This window comes from Amblyomma americanum, chromosome 3 (assembly GCF_052857255.1).
Source record: "Amblyomma americanum isolate KBUSLIRL-KWMA chromosome 3, ASM5285725v1, whole genome shotgun sequence".
In the NCBI taxonomy this organism is placed as follows: Eukaryota; Metazoa; Arthropoda; class Arachnida; order Ixodida; family Ixodidae; genus Amblyomma; species Amblyomma americanum.
The window spans coordinates 176,153,985-176,167,571 of record NC_135499.1 but is presented as its reverse complement, the minus strand read 5'-3'; the positions used below and the strand labels follow the sequence as shown (position 1 = coordinate 176,167,571).

Sequence of the window (13,587 nt, the reverse complement as noted above, 5' to 3'; positions counted from 1 at the left end):
AGTTTTTTGCAGGTGGACACCACCGTCACGTACCTGAAAGCGGGATTGAGGTGTCGACTGACGCAGAGAGCCAGTTATGCGAGGCCGCTCGGCGGGCTGCTCGACCAGTTGGCCAAACATGGCCAAACTCTCCGTGAGGTCCAGGCCCGTGAACTTTTGGACAAGCAGAAGCCCACCCTTGAGGACTTTTTATTTTCATTTCAAATAATGTTGTTCCTCCTCATCCTCCGCCAGTTACACGCGTCCTCAACTTTGTCATCGTCAATGCCAATTTACCTTTCTTACTATCTCTCCCCCTTTCCCTCTCCCTGTCCTCTCTGTGTCATTTTATTCCCGCATGCACCAGCTCAGGTGCTTCAGGTTTCGACGGCAGATGCCGCGGCTAGAAACATGTTTTCCTTCCTTTGTTAGTTTATTATAAATAGCCAATAACAACAACAACAACAAGTACGCCGGGGGCCTATTCTCCAGTGCTGCGTTTCTGCAGCAGTGTTGTCAACACCAACGCGTATTGCTCTAGTGTTGTTGTTGTTGTTGTTAGCCTATCAAAAGATGGCACATACCCACACTTGGGGATCGGCCAAGAATCGGGTGGCTATTCACCTGAACGCAGTTAATAAAAAGGAAAAGCACGTGGGAGCGCAACACCGGTGAATTCTTGCTCTAGTGCCGTGTTTCGGTCGCAACGTTGTCTTCGTCAACGCACGCAGCGCACATCTTTCTGTCCCTACCGCCGCATAGCTCAAGGCGCGAATATTAGTTCGATAGTAGCATTGGTTGAAGAAGAAGACGATGCGCAATGCATACCGCGAGAGTGAGTGTTGCAGTTTAACACGAGGCGGGTTCGGCTGTGGCGATAGCATATATATGCTCTTGCGCAGAGGCCAGCGAAGCTGATTTGTTCGCACCGCCGCAGGTTCGAATCCCTGTCGCGGGTATTTATTTGATTCATTTTTATTTCTTTATTTCACTTGGTACAAACCCAAAAACACCGCAAGCATACAAACATCGCAAGATCTTGACCGCGGCTTACCCGTCGGAATAGTGTTTTCGCATTATTAGCACGCAATGGGTCGAACACTCGCGCTAGCTCTCACTTGGCAAGTCTGTGACAGTCCCTGCTGAAGCGGTACGCCCGCTCAAAGAAAAAGCGCTAATGACACGTGAACCGCAAGAAAAGCGGAAAATCGCCAATCACACAGTAAGAGAAAATCATTAACGTCTTGTTCTTTCCACAGAAACTAGAAAGAGTAAGGAGTATGTTCTTTTGATATTCGCTAAGACAGATTTACACGCGGACGCCGACGCGCTAAGCCATGCACTTGAGGCATATAGCATCCTTCGACGACCTTTTAGTGAGTTTTTTTTTAGCTGCATTTTGTTACTTCACGATCGGCGATCTCATTCTACATGTTCGTATACAGCTTGGGCGAAATTCATAGACCTGATATGCAGTCACGTGCTAGTCGAAAACAAGAGGAAGAAATGGGCTTGGTCAGGGCATGTAATGCGAAAGCAAGATAACCGCTGGTTATTAAGGGTAACAGAGTGGATTCCAAGAGAAGGCAAGCGTAGCAGGGGCCGGCAGAAAGTTAGGTGGGTGGATGAGATTAAGAAGTTTGCGGGCATACGGTGGGCAGAGCTGGCAAAGAACAGGGTTCTTTGGGGAGACATGAGAGGCATTTGCCCTACAGTAGGCGTAGTCAGGCTGATGATGAAGGCGATGACGCAGTCACAGATGAATGTTTTCTGATCCAAGTTATTTCAAGAAAAGAAATTTATATCCAGTATTCTCTTTGTGCCAGATGTGCTTTCACCCTACCATGACTCAGTGTCAGGCAAACCCGCAGGGGGGGGACACTTGACGCTCCTGCGCACAGATCACGCGAAAACGCTTGCCCCCCCCCCCCCCCCCCCCCCTCCCTTTTTACCTTCAGAACTTCAACTCTACACGGACGTGGCATCGCGCGATCGACGAGCGAGACCCACGCCACATGAGCCGTCGACACGCGCGCTCCGAAAACGATTATTGGTTCGAACGACTCCATTTGAATGGAGACGAGCGATACGCGGCATTAACGTCAGCAGGACCGCATTTCAAGCTTCTTGCTCTCAGTCGTGTCATATATTATGACACATATTTTGAGTCCGCACTTTAAGAGTTCTGGCATCCGAAATGTCTCTCCTGTCGAAGAGGGAACGAAAATGGGACAGAAATATACAGTTACGAGAATTTTTACGACGTTTAAGTCTGGTGTTTCGACGGGCGACTGAGGGCACTTGGTTGTGTTGGGGTTGCCTGTTGTCGGTAGTTTCTTCACAAGATGTCTTCGTTTCGTTTTGTCCGTGAAAAAGTTTCGCGTTCTTCACCATGATGAACAACCAACTAGGCCGAATTCTCGCACTTTCAACAATGACCGGTGACGAGAAGCAAAGGCGTCGGAACCAACCAAGCAATGCTGGCCGACATACCTGGGGTGAGCACGGCGACGCGCAGTGGTCTTGCCCTGACGAGTGTGTGCTGTGTATGGCAAGGAAAGCAGAGCCACCTATCCGCCGGACACAAGAGGGGTACGTGGACGGGCGTGGCGAATGAGACTGACCGGCATCCGGGCCAAGTGGAAGCAGGTCGTCTTTCTGGCGCATTGTCAGGCGGCGGGGGGTACTGTTGTGCCAGAGCTTTTACAACAAATGACCGTTCCGCTGGCATCCTGTTGAAGCCAGGAGCCGAACTGGCGCAGCGCAAGCTCACCTCGCTGCCCTACGCAGGGCGGCAACCCGCCCGGACACGCCTAGACGCGCCTGTGGCAGGCCGGAACCGCCGCGAGGCGATCTGATGAGCCACCCTCCCGGCAGAGCAGCTGTTGCAACCGTCGGTCAAACGACGGTATAAAAAAGGCGAGCCCGGAGGTCGGAGCAAGCACGTAGGCCGAAATATCAATGTCAGAAACACGCATTTGAAATCTCACTGAGGTGGCTTTCCCGCATTATACTTTAAAATTACTGATTCAGATGAGGTATGTACATATCAATAAATTATTAAAGAAACTTTATGCCATCGGAATAAATAGTACTCATTAAATTTATTAGGGTTTATCTAGAAAACCGATGTCAATATGTTCAAGTTCACAAGTCCTGCTCAGAGACCCTGCCAGTAACTTCAGGGGTGCCACAAGGCTCAATATTGGGGCCAATTATATTTCTTATTTATGTTAATGATATCGTAAAAGCTGTACGCAGTGATGTTAAGATAAAGCTTTTCGCAGGTGACTGCGTTCTTCACACCTCAGTTAAATCTGAAACCGACCAAATTAAGCTCAATAGTCTGGAAGAAATTTCGGACTGGTGCACGAAATGGGGCATGTATTTAAAAATCGATAAGTGCTTAGTTCTTCGTATATGCAGGACCAAAACAGTTTTGCAGCATTCTTACTCAGTTAATGGCATTCCATTTAAAGAATCATCGGCAGTAAAATATCTAGGCGTTACTATTAAAGTTCTACGATGGGATACCCATATTAATAACATCTGTACCAAAGCCTTTAGGTCTCTGGTTTATCCGGCGTAAGCTTTCAAAAGCCCCTGTAAATGTTAAATTAGCAGCATATAAAGTGTTAGTAAGACCATGCTTGGAGTATGCTTCCTGTCTGTGGGACCCCTTCACTGACAAAGACATAACTAGGTTAGAAAAAGTTCGCAGATTCATTTGCAAGATTCATTGTTAGATTTGCAAGATTCATTGGCTAGATTCATTTTCAATAAATATAATTAGATCTGACAGCCTGACAGAAATGCTCAGGTATCTCGGCCTAGACACACTTAATTACAGACGTAATGAATGTCGGTTAAGGTATCTATATCTAATGTACAATAAACAGATCCTAATGAACACTCATAAATTCATTACAGCTAACACCACACGCGCAAGCTCCCATTGTGATAATGGCAAAATGATTTAAGAGTATGCCGCTCAGAATAACACGTTTAAATTTTCATTTTTTTCCTAGAACGATCAACAACTGGAATAAATTACCAAAACATATTGTCGATAGCCCCAGTATTGATACATTCATTGCGAATTTGAGGAAAATGCGTTCATGATGTTTTGCACTCCTGTGTTCGATTTCATTTGTTTAAGTTCATGCCCAGATGTGATGAAGTTAATGCTTATTGTGTGGTGTGATGTGGTGTAACTTTTATTGCATGTAATTTTTTGTGCTCACTCCTGCTTGGAGTCATACGACTCTGCAGTATTGTTAATAAATAAATATGTCCGCAAGCTGTACAATCCAGCTGAAGAGACCGCACCAACATATCTCTCACAGCTTTTAAAATAAAACTCTGTAAAAGTTTTAAAAAGTCACACTGAATACTCGTGCATAATCGAGCTCGATGAACTGGCTATAGTGGAATACAACTCAAGAACAAAGAGGCGAATGTTCCTAACAGGGCGCCCTCCAACCATGGAATGACAGCCACCTGTCATGACGGTGCGAACCACCACCTTCTACCTGTAATGGACACTAAGTGTACGTCAGCAGATGCATGGCAGTCGCAACAGCAGGGGAAAACAGGCCGACGCATTAGTCGGAGGGCCTCTTTTGAAGAGCATCTGTTGCTTCTTTCTTGCCATGGGTTGTATCAAACTATGGAAAGAATACTCACTTGCTGCAGTTACTTTCCCGCACACACGAATTGAGTGGTTCCGCAAGCTTCGACACAATCGCCCTTTCCCCCGACGGCGCAAGTCTTCAGTGAAGTAGCTGCGCCCCCAACCCTAGCACAAAAGCCAGATCAACTTTCCACCTCTTTTGCCTAAGCAACATGCTCAGTCTCAGTGACGATCACATACCACCAATCGCCTGTGGCTGTGGGGCGTATACGCAGCAAGCGCCGCAGTGGAATAAAAATAGGAAAGGGGCCTCATTGACGTAGTGTGCAGAACCTTCATAAAAAAAAAAAAATCGGCAATTGAAAACATATGGCAATTTCAAGAGCAGCCTAGACCATATCCTTGCCGATCACAGGAAATGACTTATAGTCTGGAGGGCCCCTTATCGAGCGCTATCCTGAGGGATTTTGTCTCACCCGGGAAGCAACTGACCCGCAGAAATTAAATGTACAGTAATTATACAAGTAGTTTCTGTCGATTTCCTCAACCCTAATATCCTTCTTCGTGTTCTCTCTATTGTCGCCTCCAGCAGCATCAGCCCGCTTGACAAGGCTGGCGTTGAAGCCCCACGGCAACTTTGCCTCAGCTACCATCTTGAGCGGTAGAACTGGAAGCAGTGCAGGTGACTGCGGGCGGTCCCTCACCTTTGCTTGTCTTCCTTTACGGCCGGTGCTGTATTAAGCCTTCTTGGCAGTTTCGAAGAGCGGCAAGAAAGAGTAAAAAACAGAAAATGAGGAAGTGTGATGTCATGCGGCTGGACTTTGCAATCCGACCACTCCTGAAACCGTTCCAATCCTTTCCCTCTGCAGGGTCACCAGAGACAGGATTACGTGGCATGACAGCTGGCACTAGGCTTTAGCCAATAAAACCCACCACGTAGCACGACTCTTTTTTTTTATGACCAGGTTTTCAAAAGTCACTTGACACTCACTCCTGAATTTTGCTTGCAAAAGCAACACGCTGCACAGGACTGCGTAACTTGGTTTGTTCACTGCAGTGCAATCCTCGTTTACATAAACTCAACAGATGTGCACAGACAGGTGCGGCATTGAGCATGGTCACCAGAATTCTACGACTGTGCGTTTACATGAACTCGACTGTAGCAATTAGTATGCAGTGACGCACTGTGCCCAGCAAGGCAGTGCGAGCATGCAGAGGCCGCATACAAGATTGCCACACACTGCTCTCATCACGGAAGCGCAACAACGTCAGTAAGAAACAAGTTCCCATTTCTCCTCTCCTCTTCCCTCCCACTAATTTGACTCCTTGACTCTACAGCATTCACATCAGCACCTAAGTGGGTGGGGACAAGTCAATGAGTCAAGCTACAACCTGATCCAAACAACCTGAACACTAGGGCTTACAGGCGCCCAACAGGCAAATTTAAGACCAACAGGCCGACTCGCCCCAATGTTGTCGAGTTCCTTGCAGAAACAGAGACCAGTCGACGACCGAAAATTCGGACGTTTGATTTTTCGGACATGCATGCTTGACCATTCACTTTTTCGCGGCACCGCTACATGGCCCATAGAGCCATTGTATAAGAGCGCCTGAAATTTTGGATGCACCACAACTGACTGCTCGATTTTTCGAACCTCGTTCGCACTCGCCGCCAATACCCAAGATGCCGTATAATTCAAACTGCAGGAGAAATCGAGCCTTGATAAAACAAAATGAAATCCAAGCTTAAAGGGAGCCTCTTAACTTGCGATGCTGAAATTCTGCGCGAGTCGACACATTGCACCCGCGTGGTTTCGTCGTACTGTTCTTGAGTGTATTCCGCCGCACGAACTTGAACAGTAGTCAGAGTTCGCGGAACTTACCTGCGACGAGTGTTTCGTCCTGAATACGGAAAGAGGTAGCAGTGAAGTGCGTGGGAGGCGTACGGCTTCACGGAGAAGGCGAGCGCAGGAGGAAATGGTAGTGCATTTCAAAGTGAGGTCAGCATACCCGCGGCAAAATGCACCGCAACCCTGACTTTTATATCGTAAAACCGTAAACAACTGGTGCTTCGATGACAGGCAAGATGCCTCTCATTATACGCAAGCCGCCACAGAGTGCATATCGCTGGATACGATGCCGATTTTGGCTCTAGTCGCTAGGCCTAATGACGAAGGCCAACGCCAACGAAGCGCTTGCTTCGGTTGTTTCTCGCTTCTTATTATTTCGCCATCTTCGTGTTCTAGTTCCGGGCCCATCGTAATGCGAGCGCAGCACAGTTCCTGCAGCGGCGTGTTCGCTGTCCGGTTTACACTTTGTCCCACAACCCATGCATTCATCGGCGACATGCCGAGGGCAGCACAGCCAGGCCGATCTCGTGAAAATGGTCGTCGCCCGTCGTCTGTGCACATGTCACGCTGTGAAATTTCGTCATTAGGAACTTTAGAATGTGTGTAATACAAGTGACCCCTACCTCCGGCATATTGGCAATAAGTTCATGACTTTTTCGGTGAAATTTGATTTTCCGGATTGCACAACCGATGAATCATCCTCATTCATAAGACCTACAAAAGTTGGCTGCAACAGGCTGTGTGCGAAGATAAATAACACAGTAGCACTGCACAACTAACTGCCCAGCGTGCTGACAGTACTGAAGTGAGCGCATTTATTAGTAGTCAAAACTGGCAAAAAAAAAACTGGCAGCTGTACAAAAATTATGGACTACGTGTGCTGTGAGCAGCTCGAATATGTCTAAGGCATTTCTTTTTTTTTTCCCTAATAAACTCCTTTGCTAGATGCACACGCTGTTCCTGCTAGGTGCCCCGATAATTTTTTTAGTTTTCACAGGCCAGATATCAAGATATCCAAATTTCATCACAAAAACATTTCGGATAAGCAGTCACAAATACGGGGAACCTATTGAAGTTTATTGAGCGATATAAAAAAATGAATGGCGGTTTAGGGCTTATCATTGCAAAGCATGAAATATTGTGCGAAATCATGGTTTTTTGCAGATGGACACTGCCACATAACTCAAGCGCGACTGAGGTGTCCACCGACCCAGGAAGCCAGTTATGTGCCTTTCCTTTCCTAAAAATCAACAGTCTAAACCTTCTGCTGGTTTTGAGGCAAGGTGCATAACTACCTAAGCATCCACTGACCCAGTGAGCCAGTTACACTTGCTACTATGAGGCTTCAGGCAGACACACAACCGCTGAAACCCACTATAAGTGCGAAAGCACTAATACCTTTCAACTTAACTGATATTTCAAGACATGCAAATTCAATTTAAAAAAGGTTTACAATAGCTGCACTTCAATACAACGACAAGTGGCGCTGGAAGAAAGCTGGAATTTCTTCGCTATAACAACTGTTTCACTAAATTCATATCGCGTTACATTTCAAAGGGAAATACAATCTCTTTGGCAGGTTTTATCTTGACAAAAGACCAATTTCATTATAAACAGGCTTAACTATTAAAAATTAGGTTCCTCAAATGAGTTTTCATACCACACTCCTTGTTAAGAGCCTAACGTGCAAGTACCTACTTCACCTTTGCTATATTTCTAAAGTTACTATGTTTCTTAAGTCAAACAGAAAAAGGACCATGCAGAAGTTTATAGTTCTTGACAGTAAATAATCCAATTCGAATAACAAAGTGCAAGGAGAAAAGCAGTTTAGCACAAATACATATGCGTAAATTTATTAAAAAGTTATATTGTATAAAAGAAACACTCGAGGAGCCTGCTGTATCTCCTCATGAGAAGGCTAACAGTCAAGAAACTTGCAGCATCCAGAGTCTTTTTCACAGCTAAGCAATGCTCAGAGAATTTCAAATTCGTCATCTGAAGTATCATACTTGCGCTCTTGCTCCACAACAGTGAACTCTAGAAGAAAAATAAGAACATTTGCAGAATCAAGACCACATCTGAGAAAGATAAAAAAGAGAGTATCAATATAGGTGAAATATATTGAGATATATAAGTAACATATACCAAACCTAAATAACCCAAGACATGATGCAAGGCAGCTCTAAAAACATTCCTGTACAAGCATAGTCAACAAAAAAGCAGGAAAGCTGACAATTAGCAGCAGAAAGGAGCATTTGTAGCAAAGAGCACACAGTTTCTATGCAACAATCATAGCTAAATGTACATGACAGAATATTTTTACACAATATTTTCATCTTCATAACCACTATTTTTCAGTCTTACTTCCCAAGAACCTCTCCATTTGGGTATTTCTTCTGTAAGCACTGCCTTTGTGCATTAAAAGTATGGGTGTGTGAATATCCGAAATTTAGAATATAAATAGAATATGTTTGTTATTCAGTTCATATTAGACTCCAGAAAAAATTTGAGAATTCCCAAACATTAGAAATTTACCGAATGTAGACTTTCAGAAATCCGGCTATGGCGAAACACAATATCAGGGCAAATTATCCAAAGACCCAGCCCAAAGCCTACAGAAACAGTAAAGGGTGTCACCTTCTTCTCCGTCATTTGTCATATGGACTGATCACAATTAGAAGCTGCTAGGCTGGGAACTCGTGCGATATTCTCGCAAGACGAGAATAAGATGGCCGGCCATCCATTTTGAACAATTACGAAATGAAAGCACACAGTAGTTTGTCTGAACCCTCCACAATGTGTTACAGTGAAAGCTCGTTAATTCGACCCCCGTTAATTCGGACAATCGGATAATTCAACCTGCACGCATGGTCCCTACAATTATATATAGGAGTCTATGGGGCAAAACTCGTTAATTCGGACAAATCTTACCGCCCATCGGTTAATTCGACCTAGTTCCACGGCCCGCCAAGAGCGGCGCTTCTGTAAAGTTGGAAAAAAAGAATGTAGCGTAGGCCATCCGTACGGTCATCGTCATCAGCAGTGTGAGAGAGGGCGAGGGAAGCAAGGTTAGCAGTGGCCGAAGCGCCCGGTGCCTTTCTTTGTGCTTCGTTGCCTCTTGCAGTCGTGCTCAGTCGTCGTGTTAACCCTATCTTCAGCAAGTCTCGTTTTGGCGTGTGTCGTCGTTGCCCCGTGTTTCTTGCTGCTACGATCGCGGTTATTGAACCCTAACACGCCTTTTCTGGATATTGCGTGCTTTGCCTGCGTGTTTACTGTGCTGTTTTCGAGTGCGTAGCGCGCCGTGCCTGCGCGCCTCGCCATCGCGTCCTGCTCCGATGGCGACACCGGCAAAGCGGCCGAAGTACAACCAGGCGAAGGACCTAGCCATGAAAGTGGAAATATTGAAGGTGCTGAAGGATGGAAGAAGCCGCAGAAGCCTTGTCCGTGCTGGAAGACTTCTGTGAACAAATTCCGGATGGTTCGCGTGCCGCGGAGCATCTGGCAGCTGTTAGAGCTATTGTAGCCGCTCAAATTCGCCCGAAAAAGCAGACGACGATAACAAACTTCTTTGCCAAATAAAGGTATGTCATGCTGGGGCAAATTTCATGTTTTTTGTGGTTCATTCGATATTTCGACATTTGGTTAATTCGACAATTTTTCGCGGTCCCGTCAGTGTCGAATTAACGAGCTTTTACTGTACATACTTAACACCAACACCCATGGCATTTATCCTATTACCTTCACAACACTTCTAGCGTGAACTATGTCATCTCGTTTTGGTCAACTATGATAAGCAGGAAAGCCCACTTCGGAATTTCGCATGGGGTTCTAGAAGATGGCCGAGTCGTGCTGTCACTAGCAGGGCTAGCAATTCTTTAGAAATTTTGCCTACTGCATGGTGCACTACAACCTCCGTGCCTTTGGCGTGTATGTAACCGCAGCCATGACAATACCAAGGCCCCCGTCACAAGGCTAAAATATACTATCCTGGCCGCTTTCAGACACTGACTGGCGAGTTGCTGGTCATTTGTTTACCTTTCTAGAAACAGTTCGACCATTCCGACAGTAATGTGCACTGCCCTCGCTTACGTCCACGCTGTTCTTCCAGCATGCCAAAACTGCTTGCCCGTACGGGCTTTTCCCTGTTTGTGCGATGGCGCCTTCTCACAAGGCTATTCCCACGACTGGAAATGACAACTATATGTATAGATGCATCTTCATTGCGTCCATGTCACCAATTTTTTACACCATCAGGGAAACATCTAACCGCCAGCTATATGAACTGAAGAGATGTCTGGTTGAGTGCAGACAGACATGTAGGGGTACGCAAACACAACCATGAGAGAATTCCACAAAACATTAGCGACTTCGAATGTTATTGCATTGCTAGCACATAATGTAATTACCGTAAAAACCGGACTATAGGTCGGACCGGAATATAGGTCGACCCCCTAACTAACCAATTCTAAAAATGAAAAATCTTTTTCAATGGGAAAAGTACCGAAAGACATTCTTACTTTGAAACAAATGCGACTCGAGAGGTTGCACAATGGTGACTGTATTTAATTTCATTTAAATGCTGCTTGTATGTACACCCGGCAAATTTTTTAACAATATCGCGCACCAATCGGCCCGCGTGTTTGTTTCTGGCACAGGCAAGTACGGCGCCGTAGAGCAAAGCCCTCCTCTTCATGAATCGCCGCAACCAGGATGGCGAGCCTTTGAATTGCGCCCTCGTGAGTCTAGAGGCACGCGCGATCTCTGCCGTTTTCACGCGGATGCATTCGGCAGTCACCGGCAGCGATCTTGCTCGCCGCGCAACGTTTCCTTCCTATTCTCGATACACTACGGTCTGCCCACGAAATGATGTTTTCTTCTGGTTGCTGCAAGTTGTAATACGCAGCTTCTGCCTCCACCAGTACTGAATGCTCTTTTCGGATACTCCAAATTCGCGCTGTGCCGCCAGGTTCCCGTGAGCTTCCTCGTACTCAATCGTCTTTTTCTTGAAGGCGACGGTAAATTGCCGTTAGCTTCCGCTTTGCATCTACTGAAACGCAAAATGGCGGCACTGCTGCTGATGGCGATAGTGATGGAGGCTGCTGACTTCAGCCACCCATTGTTGCAAGACTTCCGTATTTTTTCCGCCAATGACCGGTATATAAGACGGGGGTCGACTTTTCACCATGGCTTTTTGAAAAAAAGTTCGACCTGTATTCCGGTTTTTACGGTAGGTGTCCTGGTGTTTTTTTTTTTTTGCAAAGGCAGGGTGTAGGGAGGGGGGGCGGTGTCATTTCATAAGTCGACCCTAGGATAATTTGGAAATTTTTTAAGTCCCCTGAATTCCAAATTAATGATGTTTTATTACCCATGATGTCATTTTTAGCTGTCAGTCATAGATCAATCTATTGACTTTATTCTGTTAGCCATTTTGCACGACCACGTTACAAGTTGCATACTACAGTGAAACCTCGTTATAGCGAACAAGTCATTATCGTAAAATAGTTCACTATGGCTCCAATTCGCACTATAAAATTTTGTCAGAAACGAGTACAACAACGGTTCAATTTAGTCATAGAAGGGACAGCAATTCTGGCGATCGCTACTAGAGAAACGGAGATATATTTTTCCAGGTTTTGGCGGCGTTTGGAAGCCGCTCACGGCTATTCCGAAGGCCGCAAAAAAACAAGCGCCAGTTAGGTTAGCCTCCCCACAAAGCACCACAAACGCAGGCTAACCGCCGCCTACGGTGGCTTCCCCGCACCACAGCCGTGTCGCGTGGAAAGTTGTACGTCAGAGCGAAAGCTATCGGCGTTTTCACCCCCTCCGCGACAGCCGACATGAACGCAAAATTGTTACTGCAAGCTTACAACCACCTGCGCTGCTGCTTCAATGTCGCTGTCGACGGATTCCAGAGGCGTGAACGCATGCTGACTGCCGGACTGCAACCCTACACGCCGCTGTTGGCGAGTGCGAGATAAAAATGCGAACCTTGGCGCGAACGCTTGTCGCATCACCACCAGTCACTTGTGCAGTGCGGCAAAGACTGCCGCCTGCCATCCGAACGGGCACAGTTTGGCGCTGGGGATTGTGATATTTCCGTCCCATGGCCAACCGCGTTCGATATATAAAGTAGAAATTGCATGCGTTTGTCAAAAATATTTACGAAGAGTTCGATATAGCCAATAATTCGTAATATCCGTGTTCGTTATAGTGAGGTTTGGCTATGCAGTCAAGCAGTATGTTTTTTTCAAGAACGTCACATTTTTTTTGTATATTGCTGAGTCAGCCTAGTTTTGTTCGTTTTGGTAGCAAAGACATTTACAATGTATATTGAAAAAAAAAGCGTTTCCCATTTATTTTTCTTCTGAAAATTTTTTTCACTCTAAGCAAATATTCAATATTCGAAGACATTTTATCTTCATATTCACATTCGATTTGCATTAGAAAATTTCAATATATTCACACACCCCTAATTAAGAGCCAACTGATTTCTACCACAACATGCTAGAATTCTGGATGTCACAAAGGACCTTGTGAAACAAAGTATGAAGCAGGTGAGAAGTTATAAGCACCAGAAGTTCTAGAGAGCTATAAGTAGGCAAGTAAAAAAGAAGGGCTTTCACTGAAACCAGGCAAAATCATTGAAGTGTTTCTGACTACTAGTATTTCTCAAAACAAATATTTTTAAAGCCCACCTCTGTGGCATGTCTCCTTTCATAAGCAATGAGCACAATAAATGCAAGCCAATAATGGAATGCTGAACAGGTATTATGTATGTGTTTACCTGGACATTGCAAACGCCTTCAATATAACACAAGCATAGCTTTAAGCGGCAACTTGCAGTAAGGTTGCAGACCTTACCACCAAGAATGTCAGTCATGCCACACGCATGTCAAAATTGTAATATATTATGTTCTTGTATTCTTCCAATAAATATAAGCAGCTCAGCTAAGGTGCGACCTTCCAATACTAAGGTAAAAGCTTAGCCAGAATGTATTGAAATGGTTTCATTTACCGGAAGTTTCCATTAGAAGTTGTACCTGCAAATTGTTAACAACTAAAAATGCCCACAAACGGTGCATCCTTAATGCAACAGCAGCCTCACACAATGAAAAGCTGCCCTTA

At 45.5% G+C, this 13,587-nt stretch overlaps 1 protein-coding gene across 5 annotated transcripts in view; it reads right to left on the bottom strand.

Annotated features, from left to right (window-relative positions):
* Positions 1 to 8,288: 8,288 nt before the first annotated feature.
* Atg4a (Autophagy-related 4a) overlaps positions 8,289 to 13,587 on the bottom strand; it is a 181,436-nt gene continuing 176,137 nt past the window's right edge. For all 5 annotated transcript variants that reach the window (XM_077658942.1, XM_077658944.1, XM_077658939.1 and 2 more), the window contains one exon: positions 8,289 to 8,499. In XM_077658942.1, the coding sequence (XP_077515068.1) occupies positions 8,435 to 8,499 (65 nt within the window). In that variant the 3' untranslated portion in view covers positions 8,289 to 8,434. The remainder of the gene's footprint in view (positions 8,500 to 13,587) is intronic.